Source organism: Battus philenor, unplaced genomic scaffold, assembly GCF_028537555.1.
Source record: "Battus philenor isolate CCGP_79_NKW_IND1 unplaced genomic scaffold, ilBatPhil1.0.hap1 SCAF_28, whole genome shotgun sequence".
NCBI lineage: Eukaryota > Metazoa > Arthropoda > Insecta > Lepidoptera > Papilionidae > Battus > Battus philenor.
Genome location: NW_027181691.1, coordinates 2962547 through 2982980, shown reverse-complemented (window position 1 = coordinate 2982980; position 20434 = coordinate 2962547). Strand labels below are relative to the sequence as shown.

The window sequence follows — 20434 nt, the reverse complement described above, 5'->3', positions numbered from 1 at the left end:
TCAATGTCCCTCGTCGATGGTCATGATCCTGGTGTCGGGTTCGTACTCGTGGTCAACGACGCGCGTCTTTATGATCTGCTTGTACACGAAGGCGGACTTGCGGGGCGTGCGAGTGCGTGCCGGATCTTCGAAGTCCACTTCGTACAGACCGAAACGTTCCCTGCGAAAATATTATTTTATTAACGAAAGTTATGTGTTACAAAGGATTTGTATTTAGAAATGGGAAGCAATGTGGTATGGTTGTACTGCGTAATGATTATGGCATATGGCCTTCCAAAAACAAAATTTAAATATGTTATATTTCATGAGTAATAATCGATTTTTTTATTTTATATTTTGATGTTTCAATATTTAATATTACGGATTATTTGGAGATTCTTTGTCTGTTGCTATAGCCTGAGTAATATTATTAACAATATGGCATTATATATATAACTCTGAATAAAATTTAAAATTTGATATATAAAACACACATATATACATACACACATAAATAATATATATACTAAAGGATATTATAATTAATTTATTTTGCCCTTCTAGACGGTGGAGGACTCGGATGATGCTGGACACCGGCAGCTTTCTGGGGGGGGGGTATGTCCACCTGTAGACCTCCCATGGTTAAAGCGATGAAGATGTTTATTATTATTACTTATGTATAATATGCAATAAGCATATTATGGCATGGGGAAAATGTGTGTAAGAGTTATATAGAAAACAACATATGGTAATAATGAGCTTTAAGTCTCGTTTTTATGTTCACGTCAATCAAAATTGTTTTCATTTCTTCTCTTGCATATAATTATGTATCTAATAGTAACCATTTTCAGAAATTTGGTGCAAATATTCCTTTCGTCAAATAAAGGTTCGCTGAAAAAAACTAATGTCGTCCGCAATATGTTAAAGACAGTTTATTAAATTCTAAAAGCGGGCTGGTGAACCGTATAACCGTAACCGTATAGAAAGCTATACATATTATTATTAAATTTCAAAACACATGGATGTAATTAAGTAGTTTTTAAATTTTGTACTCACGTATAACCCTCCATCCATTCCATATTGTCCAATAGGCTCCAAACCATGTATCCTTTGAGTTTCACCCCAGCGTCCAGAGCGTCCAAGGCACTTTCCAAGGCTGCGCGGTAGTACCTGATCCTATCATCGTCTTCCAGTCCAGCACCAGGTGCAGTAGACCAGCCATTCTCAGTGATGTATATATCTGGACTATTGTACCTATCTTTGAGGTGGCTCAGGGCGTTCAGTATGCTATCCGGTGCTTGCTGGTGAAATAAATTAGGTCACTTTAAAACCTTCATTACGTCGAACTTCATCAACATCGTCATTACAGCTAAAGGACGCTCAATTCTGGACATAGGCCCACTCCATTCATTTCAAATATATGGCATTTGACTAAGTTCAAAAGTGTTCCTACAGATGACTTACGTCACTGAGACTTGCCCACGGTCCCTCAACAAGCTGCGGACTGAGCTCGGAATTTCAGGGAATTTGAGACCTAACCAGAGAACCGTAGAGTAAGGAAAGTAACGGAAGTATGCCCATTCTTTCTACTCGTTCCCCTTTCTCAATCAATACCAGGGACTTGACTCACGAATTTATTTTTTTCAACATTTTGTTCTTAATTTTTCTTCTTCCATTATTCATATAATCTCGCATTTTCTCTTCTTTCTTCTTTCTAGACACGCCTAATGGCGTATAGGACTGATGACAGTTGGGGCCTTAAGATTATGAAGTGGAGGCGATTGTATTGTGATATAAAGAATTAACCTTCTGTTATATTTAAAGAGTGGAAGAGAGGGAAAGAAGGTGAGGTGTGTAAGAAAACATGTAAGCCAGAAGAACATAAGATATTGTGATGAAAAATAGATGACGAAGGTATAAGGAGAGAAAGAAAAATAAACATGAGTATATGAAAAAAATATTTAATAGATAAAAAAGACCCTATCCCTCTCAAATTAGGGGTTAACGAAAGACCCCCAATAACGGGTATCACAAAAAAGTGGTGACGACGGAACTGCAGCGCGCAGGGAAGTATATCTGTCTACAAAGCGGGGACAGAGGAACTTGTTATGGTTAACGTAAGACGCTAGGTTGCAGGCCGCTTCTTGTCGGTAATTTTGGACATCTACAGAGGAAGCCTATCTCCTACTAAAATGATGAACGAGTCATTAACATTTTTTCATATCTAAGAAGTTACTTACGATTTTATTTAAAGGTAAAACGGTAGAAATAAATAACTTACAATCAACCACGACGATGCTGCCTTTGGCCATTCTTCAGGAACATATGCACCCGAATTCACATCATCATATAATGATGGTACCACATACTCCTCAATATTTTCAGTGGCCGATACGTAGAAAGCACTGTAATGATTAACCCCGAAGAAATCTGCAGTGCCTCTGACGTATGCTTTTTCTTCATCACTAAATTCAGGCATCCGAGAACGTGGGTAACCTTGCTCTAGGCTTTTTTGGGCAACCCTTTCTGATAGTTCTTTTGGAAATCCACCTTGTTCCGAAAATATCGGTTCAGCATAGAGGCCCCACTGGAACGAAAAATTTAAGGTATTTTTTTCAAATATTGTTTATATATATATATATATATATATATATATATATATATATATATATATATATATATATATACATAAAACTGTCTCTTAATATATGGTACCTTCTACTACCAATATATTTGTTTTGATTGTCGTCAAATATTTGACAATTGACAAAGTTTTTTATTACCATATCAGTTTGTGTTTTTCCTTATTATCTCTCCACAAGAACCTTCCTAAAACTAAGCGAAAGTATGATAAATAGATTAGCCGTATCGGTAAAACCGCTCTTGAATTATTGACTTGCAATAGTTTCTTTATACAGGGTGATTGGTTTTAGGTGTGAAAGTTTTAAATGTTGAATGTGAGACAGTTTGGTTTTCAATAATGTATGGTAAACCCTATCCAAAAATCAACGGGTTCAGAAATAATGAATAGCGTAATGGTAATATAGTAAAAATAAGCATTTTGAAAATTTTGATTACTACATACAGTAGACTTCATACTGCCATAAGTATTGTTCTGTCGCAATCTAATAGAGTTTCAGAGTGATCACTTTTATACAGGGTAATTGGAAATAGGTACATATTTTTAAATTTTAGCTGATAAATGAGCTATACATTCACCCCCTTCTTTTACATCTATAACCTATTTAACTGTATGTTTAACTGCCTCACTAGAAGCTACATGCTATGGCATAATTGCGCAACCGCGAGGTCCGTCGGAAGGCACTTCTTGAGCGAAGACAGAAGAACCATCGTCTTGTTTGATAAACGAATCGCCTTCAAGAACGTCGCCGCAATTGAAGATCGCGTGGACGAACATCGTCACAACGCGTCCTTAACCCTTAAATGCATATTGTTGTTTTTAAACAACATACTAAAAACCACAGATAAAATTGACCTTCTTTTAATTTTTTGTTTAACTTGACAACTAGTTCTTATTTCTGTACTAATTTTGTACATTTTTTAATGTTAGCACTATCCAATGTTTATAAGTATTGAAAATAAGTTAACGTCAAATGTCATTTTGAAGAAAACTTTTCTAGTGGCGCGAAACAAAGTTTTGTAGCTGTGTTTGGACTTTGATAAAATATCATGTAAGTATAAAATATATTTTTATTTGCTTGATTATATCTTCAATTACATGTTCACGTTGTAAAACATTGAAAATCACTTGATGCTACAGTCGAATAGCGCGAAATCTGGTATGTTGTAGGAAAACTACAATGCGCATTGCCTGCTAAATAAATGCATGTTTGGTGAAGGATTTTTCTTTTGGTTTTTACCATGCCGCGTTTACTAGAAAGCGAAATTACAAAGTATTTAGAAACTCTTGTAGATTCAGAAGATGGCTTAGAAGAGTGAGACTCCGAAGTAGAGTATGAAAGTCACTATTATCAAATCGCTCGAGATGTTCTTCGAAACCTTGAAAATAGTGATGACGGTGAGAATGCCCAGCCTGATGAAGTGGATGCTGATCCTCTTCTCATAATCGACAACGATGAAAATATGCCAGACCCTCCTATTTTGGAAGCCGAAAAAGCAGCACCCCAGAGTAAATCACAAGGGATTCCTAGACGACCTCTGGTTTCGCGAAAACGAAACCTTGTTACTGCTGAAGACAGCTTTATTTTTAGGGGAGAAACTCAGATAACAGAAGCATTGAGGTCTTGTAACACGTCGTATGTTTTTTTTTAACTTTTATTTTACATCAGATCTAAAAAAGAATATTTTAGAACAAAGTAACTTATAAGCAGCCCAGAAACAAATCTACTACTGCAAATGGCGCTAAACGTGGTCGACCTAGTGGGAGCACTATACAAAGAGAACTTGTAATGAAGAAGTTCCGAGAACCAGCTCAAGCAATTCCTTTGAAAGACGTCAGATTGGATCAGACATGTCATTGCGCAGTTTGACTGGATAAGCAGCAGAAGGTGCAAATTCCCAAAATGTTCAGCCTTTACATTCAAAATGTGCCAAAAATGTCGTGTATCTTTGTGATACGAAAAGAAGCAATTGTTTTTATAAATATCATAATGAAGCATAAATAAATACTTTTCAAAAACAATATTTACTCTTATTTTACCCATACTTGCAAAATCTCAATGAATGCGCAATGTAGTTTATAAACAACATTCACATTATTGCAAAAAAAGAATAGTAAATTCATGTCCAGATTTTTTTTATCATTTTTCCTAGGCTGTAATACATGTCTATTAACAAATATATTTTTTTTAAACGAGAAAAAAAAATCGTCCATTTAAGGGTTAACAACCCTTTATGTTATTATTTCCGCAAATGTATAATAGTCATGTAATTTTGTGAATAAGCATTGGCACTGCCAAGTGGTTTACTTCACACAACAGTCTTTCATTGAGTTTAAGATAGATAACTCTATAGTTCTGTACTTCTAACTATGTATCATTACCTCTCCTTGTCTGCTTATTTCGGCTGCGAATTGATCTTCTTCTGAATCAGTTAAAGGCGCGAACCAATTAACACTGATCGTTATGCCAACAACACCGTCCTGGTTTGAAGCGAATTCATTTTTATAAAGATGGTATGCCCTCGCGTGGGCCATAACAAGATTCTTTGCGCAGATGTACACTCCGATACCAGTCGCATTTACCCGCGGGGCCTTTGTATCTGAATCATAACCTTCGTAGCAAGTCTCTCTGGGCTCATTAAACGTGATCCAGAGCTTCACTCTGTCTCCGAACTCTTCGAACACCACCCTCGCGTAGTCCTCGTACCACTCCGGGAACAGAGGGCTCATGAAGCCACCAAGTTCTTGTAATTTTTGTGGCAAGTCCCAGTGGTAGATTGTTACCATTGGCGTGATACCGTACTTTACCATTTCGTTAATGTAATTGTTGTAGAATGCGATGCCTGCTTCGCTTCGTTTATTTGCGAAACCGTTTGGCAGGATTCTGGCCCAGGACAGGGAGAAGCGGTACGCATCTAGTCCCAGCTCCCTCATCATCTCGACGTCGCGTTTGTAGTTGTGGTAGGTGTCGGCCGCAACATCGCCGTTAGTGTGGTCCTTGATCACATGTGGGTAGTTGTGCGTCATGTGATCCCAGATATCCTCGCCTTTATCTGTAATAAATTATATTCCTATCATCACCACCATCATCGTCATATAAACTGAGCCTGCTTTGAAGCATAGGCTCCTTGCAAAGATCGCTACGATATCCCGTCTTCGGTCAGGACTTCCCACGATCTTAACGATGTCTATGATCCACCTAGCGGTCGCACGAATAAATCTTCTGGTCTCAACGACCATTGATTGCACGAGTGATGTGCCCTGGCCACTGCCACTTCAGACGACTAATTTTTCGAGCTACGTCGGTGACCTTGGTTTTTCAGTATTTATGAGTCATTCTTATAGCGAAGTTCCGATCATTGCTCTCTGGGTTGAAATTCCTATATTACGGAATATTTACTAAGAAAAACTTAAATGATCAAGTATCATAAAATAACATAAATACCATCGGCATTCCATCCTCCTTCTATTTGATATGCAGCTGTGGCTGCTCCGAAAAGAAAATCATCGGGAAATTTTCTTTGCTGCTTAGTCGATAAAGCCTCACATCCTATGCCGATTATTAATAAACTGAAAAAAAAAACAAAATTTACGTGAAATCAAATTTATGAAATATAATTATAACTTTAACAAAATCAACAGTCATCATCATATCTGCTTTACGACCTCTGCTCTACAAAAGCCTTCCCCATAGATCAACAATAGTCCGGTTGAAAGCGGCCTGGATCAGGGTCTTCCGACGACCTTGACAAAGTCATTTGTCCAAATTGTGAGTGGATGTCTAACGCTATGTTTGCCAGTTCGTGGTCAATCCATGATCTTAAGGCACCACCAGCCATCTGTCATGAGACAAGGCAACAATAGACCTATAGCTAGAAGCTGACCAAACGCTGTAATGTTATCACGTGAAGAATTTATTTTAAGCAACAAAATTATTTCAAAATAAATCATCAAAAACTTATTTGACATGGTAAGGCATAACGCTTTTAAATTCGACGGATTAGGGTCGAAAGGTTCTCGAGTGGCGACCTCAAACTGGTACACGCAGCATGGGTACGAAAACCATTTGATGAAACAAAGAAATACGCAAGGTAGCAGAAAGTCGGTAGATGCGGGCATCCCAAGACCGTCGTGGCGATCTTTGGTAGACCTTACAGTGGGCGTCAATAGGCTGATGATGATGATGAAATAGTCAACGTGATCATTTAAGTAGAACATCCACTCCAAGACAAGGATTTCCACTAGTTGTGCCGGCGATATAGAGAAAGTCGCAGGAAGTCGTTGGGTACGGGCAGCACAGGATCGGTTATTGTGACGATCTTTAGGGGTGACCTATGGTGTGCAGTGGTCGACCATCGGCTGAAAAGAACAAACTCTACTATGTTCAGTCTATAGTTACTTGATGATAAAGTTGAAATTTTTGAGTAGAGTAATATTTGAATAATTAGATATACTTACTATACCATTAAGAGTTTCATTTTTATAAAAATAAACTTAAACATATAACGTAAGAATTCATACATTAGTTTATATACCTCCCACTAAACGTTTATCATCTAACGTGAGATAACCAGATCGGATCTAAAGCATTTTTATCTGAAAGATGCAGAATAAATGCGAAGTCAGTTTAACTATATATTTGCAATGTCATTGTATTGATAATCGGCTGAATCAAATCTATCATTTTTATATCAGATATAATAGCGTAGAGACCAGTGTTATTTTTTCATTTTTTTTGTTATACTTTCCTTATTTTCACTGGCAGTAAAACGGGCTAACTACGGGCTTCATTGACAAGCTCACAATTTCTCAACGAACCATGGAGAAACATTTGCTCGGAATTTCTATCTGAAATAGAATTAACAATGACAAGATCAATAAGATCCGAAAGAATGCCGAAATTGAGACTTTAGTAGCACAGCCAAATATCATTGGCGAATATAAAGCTTAACGAATCCGCTGGCTTGGTCACTTGCAGCGAATGGGATTGGATCGGAGCGTGAAGGTAGCGTACCTGGAAAAACCGAGGGGTCGAAGACCAGTGGGTAGACCCAGATATTGCTGGATCGATCGCGTTGAGGCAGACTTGCGCGAATTGAATGTCAACCAATGGCAGACAATGGCGCAAGATAGAGGAAAGTGGAAGTCCCTCGCTTCGGAGGCCAAGACCCACTTTGGGTCACGAGCCAGCGGAGTAAGTAAGTAAGTAAGATCCATAGATGATCAAAAATTACACAACTCAGCGAATTGGCAATTAGAAATGGCAGTGAGCAGACTACATAGCGTCGTAAGGATTTTGTTTTCATTCTTAAAGTGTTTCAACGATCGGCACACGAAGATTAGCAATTTGACGGTAACATATGAGGCTTGCAGGAAATGTGAAGCATGAAAGAAGTAAGAAAGAGAGAATTTGTAAATGATGAGATAATAATAGCCCTGTCCCTAAAATAAAATAGCGGAACTAGAGGTCACCAATAGCGGAGACATTTAAGTAAGAAAAGTACCAATATTTAGCCACTTCCACACATGCACACAGAGTGTGTTTGGCACTAATCGGTGTAACATAACTCCTGAAGATGCCCCGTGGAGGGGTGAAACACGTGTTGAGTGATTTAACGGTGGCATTTGTGTAATTCGCATTCTTGCCGCATGCGCATTTATCAGCGAGCTGGCGGGCGGTGCACTTTGTTGCACGACTACCACTGCACGTGCGGAAGTGGCTAAATATTAGTTCTTTTCTTACTTAGCATGGACTTCCGCAAAATAACGCCTGATTCCATTAAATATTGGAGACATTTAAAAAAAACATAAAGGTTTTAGTGCAGCACCTATATCTCAATGTAATATAGTGACGTAGCTTTTCAATCCAATCTGTATGATATTATCTTAAACTGTTGTCAACAATTGTTTACTGCGCATCATTCATAATTGCAGTGATATATAAATTGAGAGGTTATCAATCTGGTGCTATACATGATAATATAATTTATTTATATTATGATTCTCTCGTTATAGAGTTATTAATAAATTAATTTTGTTTTGCACCAATCTAAATTTATTCGTATTATTTATTAATGATAGTAAATATTGAAAGACAAATTTTTTGCTAAGTGTAAAACTTGTGTAACTTGTCGATGATAGTTCCGTCCACTGGCCTGTTCCGAAGATTTCCAAGCGGAGATGTACTTGTGGGTAGTAGCAATCCTAAATAAGATTGTATTCCGGGAATTTAACTCGCGACCTATCATTGTAAATCTCAGTCTTTTACCTGACGCCTATTGATGACGTGTCGATCAATTGGGCTATAATTTTTTCATATTTTCCTTAAGGCGCTGTATGGTTAAAAATTACGTAGATAATATAAAAGCAGCAACTATTTTACTAAATATAAAAAGTCAAATAAAATAGTAATTAAAAAGTCAATAATTATCAAACATTTGCAGTTAATCATAACAAAAAAGGCGTTTTGGAATTACGTTCGGCAATGTTAGAAGTATGAGACAATATTATATTTAATAAAAGTAATTAAACATCTTAATCATTACAGTTGTAAGTACACCGGACATAAAAAACCAACGGGGAGGCCGTTGGTTTTTTTTTTACTATAGCTCCTGCGTTTTGGGGGCGTCTCGTTGCCCCCTTATAACTATAACAGAGACTTTTTGGTCAATTATTTCTTTATTTCCTTTTTATTAATATTCTCTCCTCACATTTATTACAATTTCTTCTATTCTATCTATCGCTTTCAAACATTACATTCTCTTATTTTGTCTTTTCTTTCATTCATAATTGGATTTTACATATATCGCTTCAGTTTCTTCGCCACTATCTTTAGTTTCACAATTTTCAGTTTTTAATTTTAAAGTTGTGTCTCTATTTTAGCTTGAATATGCTTTGTTTTTTATTTTTATTTATGATTTCTGTTTTTTATTTTGTGGCAAATTTTTAAAAATCAGTGCAGATACTGAGATATCGTTTTCAGACTGGCCAGTTGGTGCCAAAGGCGGACTAGCAAGCGACAAAAAAAAGAAAAGTAATACCGGCATAATGTAACAAAAATTGAATATTATTGTTACGTTATTTGGTTCGATATAAAAATCAATATATTTTGCATGGTTAATAATTTTTTCATTCATATCGATCAAACGAGAAAATATTAAAAATTTATATAAAATCTACATTCTTAGCAACATGGGGGATTTATGAAAAAAACAATAATTTATACCACTATATTAATATTTTATTTAATATAAAAATAAAAAATAAAGCTAAATTATAAATTACTTAAACAATTTAAAACAAATTTAACATTAAGCGAGGTTCTTATTGAACTATGTACCTAAGGCCTGTTGTCCACGTTACGTTTTTTCAAACTGTCCAAAACTTGTATATGACTCTGCAAATTTACAGGTCGAAACAACAGCCAAGATGGCTCGCTGTGAAAGTTCGCTGTATTTTATATTATTGATGTCCTAATGATTAATGTAACACATAACTGTTCCGTACATGTGAATCTTTTTACGGCGAAAAAACGTGTATCTAAAAGCCTAAGACATTCGGTTTTTAAACGTTGTCCCCATGTCAACTGTCAACTGTCAAAACTAGATGACAGTTGTTGGAGGTTGTTATCCAATAGTCGCTTCGAATAATCTGTTGAATAATATCATTGAAACGTAACAATACAATATGTATGGCATGTGTTAACAGCCGTTATACTTACGTGCAAAATATTGACGTGCCTATACTTTGGAAATATTTTTAAGTTTTAGAAATAAAACAAAAATTATCAAAACAAGGTATATTCTGTAACAAAGAACAAAATTATTAGGGGGACCGGAAAATAACATCGTTTTTGCGTATATCGATATTTGATTGTCATTTGGTAGCTCATTACGTAATTGATAGACGTGATATATTAGGTGGCAAAATGTGGTTGATGACAACGGCGAATATATTGTTGATTACAAATAAAAACTCGTAAAAATGTATTAAACAGGCAATTTTTGATCCCGTAAATTTTGATGTAATGTATATCTAGAGCAAATGTTTATTTTTAATTTTAACTGTACTTACAACAAATCGATTTGAACATTTATTGTTCGGACGACGACTGCCAAATAACTGTCAGGCAATGCAAAGTTGCATCCTTACTAGGGCTGGCATACGCAGTGACGCGCGCCAAGATGAATTGAGATGTCTACTTAATTTAACAACATTTTTTATTTACATTTACGTTTACGTGACATTTATTACTACAGTGTAACTCATTACATTTATTACCATAAAATATTAAATGTAACGTACAATACGAATGTATTGTAGTCAATGTGTTAGTTTATTACATTAATAACATTAAACATAAAAATCTTATTATAAATATTCTTCACTGGCTGCAATACAGTCTGTAAAGCTTTGAGCTCAATTATCAATAGCAGTACGTACTCTTTCTAGGGGAAATTTCTTCACTTCCAATCGTATGGATTATTTTGTGACTCCAAATTATCATGGCGTTTAAAGCAATCCTTTCTCTCTAAAGCTGACAATAGATCTTAATTTAGTAAATTAAGATCAGGAATAGATGATGAATGTTCGTTTCTAATATAAATTGGGTGGATTCTGCGCCGAGTTTTGATGGAAGGACCAATCTTGGTTATTGAACATGCTGTTGTTAAGAGCTTAACTACTTTCTCAAGGATGGTACCTTGAGACTTGTGACCGATGTTTTCATAACTTTTTTTACAAAAATATGGCTCACTCTCTCCTTCATAGCTAAACCAAACCATCAATGTAGTTGGATAATGCCCATGTTGTACTCTTTTGACAGATTGATAAGCTTGTTTAGATCTTGAATCATAAATAAGGATATTTGTTTGTTAAAATGTTGCACAATTGTAGAAATTTTCGCAACAGTAAATAAAATTTTTGTGTGACCTTTGCGTACCGCTTGTTTTGATTTTACCACTCTATTTTGTTTTTAAAACTATCAGCCAACTACTCAGTCCCTTATAGGCTGCAAGTCCGAAGCCATTTTTTTTTAAATACGCGACACAGTTCTGGCTATCTTCACCTCCCATGGTAAAGTCTTTTGTTTTTGGACAGGATTTCTTTAAATTCTTTCCCTCATTACCTCTACCAATATCCCGGTACCCAAATATATCACTAATACTTAGGGTTTGGTTTGTATTTTAAAAATTGTTTTTGGCATTACTTTATGTAATGCAATCACAGCCATTCGGTCCTTTTATCACTCCACTACATTTTAATAACACAAAATATTTTACAATACATTGGCGTACAAATAAAAAACGCAACGAACTATCATATAAAAATGACAGATTCCAAATTCAAAAGTAGTACTTTGCTTATTTTTAACTATGCCTGTGTTTATGGCCAGACTAATTATGCCGTGTCGTAACGTGCGAGTTTTTCACTTATTTTCAAGCGAATGCCCATATAATCTCGTACATTATAAAGAATAAAAAAATTACAAGTCTATAAGCGGATTCTCTGATAGTTTAGTACGGCATGGAAAAACAATTTTTATTAAATATTAAATTAGTTACGGAAGCACATTATTGTTGTTATTTATATTAAATTATCTCTTTCTATGGTATGTATGTTATTGTTTCCTTACTTCATATTAAGGCCAACTAAGATCGAGCCAATAACACATTTCAGTATGTATTCTTCTAAATATAAAAGGTAAAATTGTGGGATATGTAATGCTATATATACTTGTGGTCCGTTGTTTGTCAACATTTTTTTGGACTAGATTTTCGCTGCTGCCCAAATGGTATTTGCAGATTTGGTGTGTTCGAGGTGGAAGGGAGCTAGGGCACCAAGCCTGATACCTCTTTTAAGGTAGTGAAGCTTGATGGCTGTCCTTCTCCGGGATAGCTTAGACTAGAACCGCTGCATACTACTATTTCACCGGATTGGAATGCCGCTGAGATCTTAGATCGCTTCGGTTGGTACTTCATCAGGTGATCCGGCTCAAGGACCCCCATCAAGGGTTCTCGACATGAGCTGTCACTCTTCAATAATACCCGCTTAGCATTCCGATGCACGAGTGCCCGAGAGGGCCACACCTTGACTTGGTCGGTTGCTAATGTCAAGCTAATAACACTACTGCCACTTGGGAACGTATTAGCTGGGAGAAGTGGCGGGTCGAAATCCAGTAACGTATTTATCTAATATAATCGGGGTATGGTTAAAAATTATTTTGTCTTCCCTTGAAGTGTTACTATTACCAACTGGATGATAATATACGAAGCTTCCATTATTTAATTTCAATAACCATAGATATCCTCTTAAAATAGAATATATTTTATTATTAATAAACAAAAAAATATTTAGCGATTTAGTTGCAGAATAAACTAGTTTATCTCTCTCTGATACCCATTTAAAGTGGTCATTTATATCTCCGGCAATGAAGATAAACGTTCAAGCGCTATATAAAATGCAATCGCAGATTCTTATATCAGGATAGCGAATCTGTCTATGATGAGGGCACTTGTTGTAATAGGGTATGTATTTTAAATATTTATTCATAACAAAACAGTGTTTCCGGTGTATTAGACATTGTCGTTTTTTCATTTTCATTAAATTATTTATTACATCATATTTTAGCTATATTAACGATTTACATAGGAAATGTGATATACATACTAAAAATATTAGAAGCAAAAAAAATTGTTTAGGTATTTGGTACATGAAATTTATTTTTGTTTCTGCTTTTGTATGCTTACAAAGTGTGGTGTTACATTGTAAATCGCGGCTCTCTGTACGGTAATTGCTGCGGCAGCACAGGAGCGTAGAAGCAAAGAAAGTATGTTGGCTTTTAAAAAAGCTTTTACAGTTATAACCAATCACCCTGTATCTATATCTGTTTAGTATATGTATTGTATGTAATCGTTTCATCTCATAGACGCCCACTGTAAGGCATAGGCCTACTAAATATATCTATGGCGGGATATATCATGATCGCCATGCTTGGCAGACGGGTATGCGATCAAAGTGTAGTATTATGGCACGCAGAGGAAGCTGCTGCTCATCCTCTGGAAACTTCTTTGTGAGCAGTAGCAATCCTATAAATTAATGCACAAAGTGTGATTCATATGATCGTATCCCACAAATCGAACCGGCGACCTATGATCGCAAGTCTTAGTTCTCCGGCCGGGCTACCGCTCTTAAATACATAGTTAATTTTTTGATATATGTACTGTAAATACTGTAAAATGTATTACCCTGATCTATTTTTTTTAATAACAAGTCCATTCTATTATTGTCTAGTCTAGTCTATTATTGTCCATTACATATCATATCTTTTTATTCTGTCTTGATATGCAATACAGAGTAAATATAATAGTTAAATTAAACTTTAATAAGGGACTTCTTTCAGATTTTTATTGTTAGGCTGCAGTGCCTCAAATTTGAAACAGCAGAGAAGATTCCCTGATGACTTCCTATTCGGTACAGCAACTGCTTCGTATCAAATAGAAGGAGGATGGGATGCGGATGGTACGTAATATTTAAAATGTATATATTAGTAATCATTTACTTTGTAAAATGGATAAATACTTCACACATGAGGTTTGTGTTGTTACCATATACTTATTGTTGAGTAAACACTCTCTTAAGGTTTTGGAGTTGGTAAATGCGGCGTGCATTGGCCAGTCAGTCAGTCAGGGGAGACCTATGCCTTACAGTGAGGTTGTGTCCGCTGATATGAATGAATTAATCACTCTCTGGAGGATCTGAGGTCGTGGACCTTTCATTTCTAGGAACTCAGTTCTTATGAACATGTAAAAGCTTTCTATCTTCAATAGATGCAATATATCTTGAGGTTCTTAGTGGAGACCGAGAGACGGTAGACGACGCGTGGGTAAACACCCCACTAAGTGGATCGACGACATAGTTATGGTTGTGGAAAGTCGCTAGATGCGAGCAGCGGGAGACCTGTCATCCTGATCTCTGGGGAAGACCTGTGCCTCGCAGTAGGAGTCTATTGGCTGATATAATGATGATGAAACACTCAACATGACATTTTCAGTTTTAGGAAATCCACTACTAGATATGAACTTCGACCATAGATTTCAAATATATAAACACAACTTTTATTTTAAGATCATATTAGCTGATAATAATGGTAATATTAGAATAGATAAAAAATAATAAAGATGAATAATAGTAAATTAGTTGTAAAATATAATAAAATGTAAGATAAAAAAGTCAAAACGCAAAACTAGGAAATATCGTGATAAATAATCTGTGATACTTTAGGAATGGTGATGAAGTATAAAAGGCGATGGTTGAATGACAATAATGCTTATTCAGTAAAAGATTTTATGTATGAAAGAAAGAAAAGCATTATAGATACTGTGAAGGAGAAAAGAGAATATGTTAATAAAAAACTTTTTATTCCAAAACTGTAACGTCCCTATCACACCAAACAGGTGGAACGAATAAAAAGAAATATTAGAATTCATTTAAATATTTTCAATGCAATAATTAAACAAATATATATGACTCTGATCGTCTGTTGTTTGCTGAATCGTCTTCTATGTCTTGGTCTGTTTGACTTGCACCATTTTTTGTTTGAAAGTCTTTACAACCAACGCGGTAATTCTTAAGTTGTTCGATTTTTAAATTTTAAACGTTATTTGCTTGTGATTGTATTCCTTTTATCGGTCAATAAAAAAAGAAATATTTCAGGCAAAGGCGAAAACATTTGGGACTACATGACCCACAACAATCCCACCGTTATTAAAGACGTCAGCAATGGCGATGTGGCAGCTGACACCTACAATAATTACAAGCGAGACGTAGAGATGATGAGAGAACTCGGTCTAGACGCATACCGTTTCTCTCTATCCTGGTCTAGGATACTACCTAACGGTCAATCTAACAAGATAAATGAAGCAGGCGTTACTTTCTACAACAACTACATTGACGAGATGTTGAAATACGGTATAACTCCAATGGTAACACTCTACCATTGGGATCTACCTCAAAAACTACAAGAGCTTGGAGGATTCGTAAACCCACTGTTTTCTATATGGTTTGAAGATTACGCAAGAGTTGTGTTCGAACAATTCGGTGATAGAGTTAAACATTGGATCACATTTAACGAACCGAGAGAGATCTGTTACGAAGGATATGATACAGTTACAAAGGCACCACTTTTGAACGCAACGGGTATTGGTGCATATCTATGCGCTAAGAATTTGGTCTTGGCGAATGCAAGAGCTTATTACGCATACAAAAACGATTTCGCACCAACACAAGGTGGACAGTGTGGTATAACGATCAGTGTTAACTGGTTTGACGCTTTTACTGATTCTGAGGAAGATAAGATAACAGCAGAACTTTACAGACAAGCAGAGGTGAGTTAACATAAATAGTTAATAACGATAATAATAACGAAGCAAATCGTACGATCTATAATATGACAACCTGAGACTCTTAAACAGACGCTATAAGGTCAGTATCGGTATATATATATAAGTACACAAATTAAAAAAAAACTGTCTACATAATGTTATCACCAGATATAAAAACTCTTTTGTAGGCAACTGAGTTGAGTTTTGTTATATATACCAATTTCATTAAACAAAATCTTGTAAATATATCCTGATATATTGTCGTTGAATATTTAAGATAAAATAGAGCACGGGAATTAATCGCTCTACTGTATTTAGGATATTGTGAAAGAGACCACAAAAAGAAACTTTTCTGAATTTGTTACAGGCTCTTAGACTAGAACGCATTAGGAAACGTTATATGGAATTACGTAAATCCTATGTGAATATCAATAAAAAATTTAATTGCTTTCAGTGGGGTATCTACGCAGAGCCAATATTCTCCAAAGAAGGTGGTTTCCCCAAAGAGCTATCAGAGAAGGTCGCCCAAAAGAGTTTGGAACAAGGCTATCCAAGATCCCGTATGCCAGAGTTTACTGATGAAGAGAAAGCTTTTGTCAGAGGTTCAGCTGATTTCTTCGGAGTGAACCATTACACCGCTTTTCTTATTGCGGCTGCTAAAGACACGGAGTTTATTGTTCCTTCAGTTCGCGATGATATTGGTGGGGATTCGTTTGTCCCAGACGATTGGCCATCGTCTGCTTCTTCGTGGTTGAAGGTTAGTTAACTTTTATTTCTATACATCATTACCTTAGCTGCAAACATAGGCACTATGAAAGTGAGTGTCGTATAAAGATAAAACTCTGAAAAAATTATGTGTAAATAAAGTCCCTGTCCCAAACTAAATAGGAGGTACGAGAGACTCCCAATAGCGAGGGCCATTAAAAAAAAAACATAGGCACCTCCGTACATTTCCAAGAGGACCAATTGGGAACAGCATCCAAAGTTTTTCAATGACTTAATAATGTCGTCTGTCTAATCTGTGGGCGAACATCCAACCCTGCGCTTGCCTAGCCGTGGTCTTTTACTTTCGTATTATTACCAGATATTAATATTTAAATATGGTTAGTCCAAGATCTACGTGTGAAATTCCAACTAAATATAACATTTGCTATGGGCTTTGTCAGCAAGCTTATAGGTGTTCCTCGATCCAAGGAGAGAGTGAGGTTTCTCTGTGAGATCGAATGAGGAATGAATAAATTTGGATTGGCAAGTTAAAGTAGCAGTGGGAAAATGTCATAGCACGCAGAACTAGTGGTTGCCGGGGCCCTAAGTTTCTGGGGCTTTAAGTTTTAGAGCGGAGACCATGGAACAGCAAACAAAGCCCGTGACGTCCATTAATAAAGTGAACAGATGACCTTGTTAAGGGCGTTGGAAGATGCTAAATACAGGTTGCTTCCTAAGGGTTTTATTTAAAGTTTATGGGGGAAGTCTATGTCCAACAGTGGACAACCTGTGGTTGATAATGATAACTTATGCATCAATTCAACTGTATAATTTTGAAATGCAAACATCAAAGTTTGACCCCCTTCATTTCTGTTTTTTTAATTTAAAATTTTGGTTGTGAAGTAATCTTACGGTTAACCATTTAATTCTACAGCAAGCACCCGACAGTATTCTCAACGCGCTGTCGTTACTAAGGGACAGATACAATAGTCCTGTATTTTATATTACTGAGAATGGATGGTCAACGCGGCCAGAAGCCAGCCTTGACGATGAAGACAGGATCAGATACTACCGAGCAGCTCTCGAGAGCGTCCTGGATTCCTTGGACGCCGGGATTAACTTGAAAGGCTATATGGCGTGGAGTCTTATGGACAATTTCGAATGGATGGAGGGCTACACGTAAGTAAATCTGTAGTAATCATATTTTATCTGTTGCCTTGACAGCCTTAACTGTCACTAACTTAACTTGTAAATATATATATATCTATCGCAGTCTACTAGAACACTAAATACAAAACGCATATTTACTTAGAAGGCTATGTTGGTTTTGGCTTAGGTAATCGAATCAGACATGAACCAACATAGGACAGAATACCTTAACAAGTTTCTTAAGTTTAGTTAAGTAAGTTCTAAGTTTCTTATTTTATAGTTCACGACATTTCTTTTAGTTTTGATTGACGTCAATGTTTGACAGGCGTTTTAGCTTACACTGTTCTTTTCTTGTTTGAGTCTCTGTTTTTTGTCCTTTCTTTTCTGTAGTTTTTACGAGAGAAAGGAGTGTTGCTTTTACTATTTTCTCCACTATTTTTCAATTATTCTTAATAAATATATTTATCGAGTCTTAATAAAATATGAAAAAATGGTCGAGATATTCTCAAATTTGTTATCAAAAGGTACAGCACGTATCTCGAGTGCTTTCCTATGTGAGCTACTTAATCTTCGCATATTATATAAGCGACAGGTTTTTACCAATATCGGATAAAATTGATATCAAAGAGTTGACGGGGGGCTCTCTGACGTTTTTATCGTTATCAAAATTATGAACAGTTATTTATTTAGCTTTCGCATTATCAATAAGGAGCATGAAAACCTATGACAAGAATATGTGGGTAGGATCTTATTTGATTCATATTTTATAGTTACTTCTCATCTCAAGGGTTTCCTTTCAATACCGCTAGCCGCTTCAAACGATAAGTAAAAGACTATTAACGCCATCTATCGACACCGTCCAAAGTTATAACGTTCCGCCATATACATTACATAGTTTTATAACGGAAGATTGAGGTCTCTAAGTTAAGATCAGAGAGCCTTCAAGTTTATTTTCAACAAGGACTCACTCGACATTAATATTACAATATTGTTTATTAAGGAAGATAGTTTAACAAGAGCGAGTAAAAACTGGTACATCCTTGGATATAAATCTCCAGAGATATGAGACATTTAGTAGCACATAATGGTCACATGCGTTACCTTTATTCCTTCTTTTCCAACTCTTTGGAAGTACGGAATATTCATATAAAATTGATAGTCATATAACAATCAAAGAATGTGTGAAAGAAACGTGACATCCAAACTCAACCATTTAATAATGACGCGGATCTATAATATCTATAATATAAAATATATAAAAAACTTTGACATTGATTTAGGATATTTACAACTTTTTATTTCATGAACTTAAACTTATTACATGATACACAAAGTTGCACACAAGTTGCTAATTTTAAAATCTAGAACCTATGAGCTTATTTTTTATTTCTACTGCTAGCATTATGTTTTTATTTTTCTTATATATACCAAATTGTCATGTATTTCGGTTATGTAACCGTTATAATATCTTCATAACAAAACTTTTGTTTAAAATAAAATCTAGCTTATTATCAATCAATATTCGCAATATCAATATTCGGAATCAATATTCCCAGGACTTAAAAGTACAAAATTCTATGACTTTAGCCCTTCATCATCATATGAGGTGATAGACATCCACTGCAAGGTATAAGCCTCCTCCAAGTTTTATCAAAACCGTGATCTTAACTATGTCATCAGTTTAACTCAGAGTTCCTCAAACTTTTTTGTGTCGTAGACCTCTTGCCATGTTTTTCCGTGTTGGGTAGACCCCCAACTTTCCTAAGCTCTGAGACTGCGACCCCCAGGTTTTACAAGTTCAAAATGTATTGCGACCACAAAGCGAATACTAACATCCTACAACTTACACAATTTTATAAACATATATAATATTTTTTTTACTTCAAAGGTACTTTTAGATAATGATGTAAATGTTTTTATATTATAAGATAGTATGATGGAAGTAAATAGGTACTATCAGTAAATGTGTTGAGATCCACTATCGTGGACTCCCATTTTTATTTCATGGACCCCTAAATTTTTTTTCGCTGACGTAGGCCCATTGCTGGTTGTCAAAGACCCCTAGGGGTCGATAAAGACCACTTTGGGAATCACTGGTTTAACTAGAGGGGTAGCTACCCACACATTCGACGGTATCTTATATAAAGAAATATTTTCGCAGGGAACGTTTCGGTCTGTACGAAGTGGACTTCGAAGATCCGGCACGCACCCGCACGCCCCGCAAGTCCGCCTTCGTGTACAAGCAGATCATAAAGACGCGCGTCGTTGACCACGAGTACGAACCCGACACCAGGATCATGACCATCGACGAGGGACATTGAAAACCACCAACTACACTCAGCCATGCGATGCACTTTTGTATCGTGTTAAAGTAATTGTTTATAACAAGAAAAGGTCTTTAGATAATTTTATGTACTTAAATATACATTGTTTAAAATAAATTATTTAATTTAAAGTTAAATAAAACATTTTTAAAATTCAGAGTGGTTTCAATAGACCTCTGATGTAAATTAACAAAGATTTTTTTTTAATTTGATTGTCTTTTATTGTTTATATAATAGAATAAGTTATATAATAG

The 20434-nt window shown here is 35.8% G+C and overlaps 2 protein-coding genes across 2 annotated transcripts; one reads left to right on the top strand and one right to left on the bottom strand.

Annotated features, from left to right (window-relative positions):
* On the bottom strand, positions 1-6459 carry LOC137925809 (myrosinase 1-like). The gene is made up of 6 exons (XM_068769268.1): positions 6365-6459; positions 6066-6190; positions 5003-5673; positions 2261-2566; positions 1036-1280; positions 1-160 (listed from the first exon to the last, which is right to left on the bottom strand). Exons 1-6 carry the CDS (start codon positions 6457-6459, stop codon positions 1-3), a joined length of 1602 nt encoding a protein of 533 aa, XP_068625369.1.
* Positions 6460-14055: 7596 nt separating this feature from the next.
* On the top strand, positions 14056-20298 carry LOC137925994 (myrosinase 1-like). The gene is made up of 5 exons (XM_068769504.1): positions 14056-14140; positions 15335-16005; positions 16457-16759; positions 17642-17886; positions 20018-20298. The coding sequence occupies exons 2-5, from the start codon at positions 15361-15363 to the stop codon at positions 20175-20177; spliced, it is 1353 nt and encodes a 450-aa protein (XP_068625605.1). The 5' UTR covers positions 14056-14140; positions 15335-15360; the 3' UTR covers positions 20178-20298.
* Positions 20299-20434: the final 136 nt, after the last annotated feature.

What these genes read in the sequence shown, in the direction of transcription:
- LOC137925809 (XM_068769268.1), bottom strand. Translation starts at nt 6,459, where the DNA reads ATGGCTGGTGGTGCCTTAAGATCATGGATTGACCACGAACTGGCAAAC. An exon ending in AGGAGGATGGAATGCCGATG is followed by an intron (nt 5,674 to 6,065) that starts GTATTTATGTTA and finishes AATTTATTACAG; the next exon opens with ATAAAGGCGAGGATATCTGG. An exon ending in CAGCATCGTCGTGGTTGATT is followed by an intron (nt 1,281 to 2,260) that starts GTAAGTTATTTA and finishes TTATTTCACCAG; the next exon opens with CAAGCACCGGATAGCATACT.
- LOC137925994 (XM_068769504.1), top strand. Translation starts at nt 15,361, where the DNA reads ATGACCCACAACAATCCCACCGTTATTAAAGACGTCAGCAATGGCGAT. An exon ending in CTGCTTCTTCGTGGTTGAAG is followed by an intron (nt 16,760 to 17,641) that starts GTTAGTTAACTT and finishes TTAATTCTACAG; the next exon opens with CAAGCACCCGACAGTATTCT. An exon ending in GAATGGATGGAGGGCTACAC is followed by an intron (nt 17,887 to 20,017) that starts GTAAGTAAATCT and finishes ATATTTTCGCAG; the next exon opens with GGAACGTTTCGGTCTGTACG.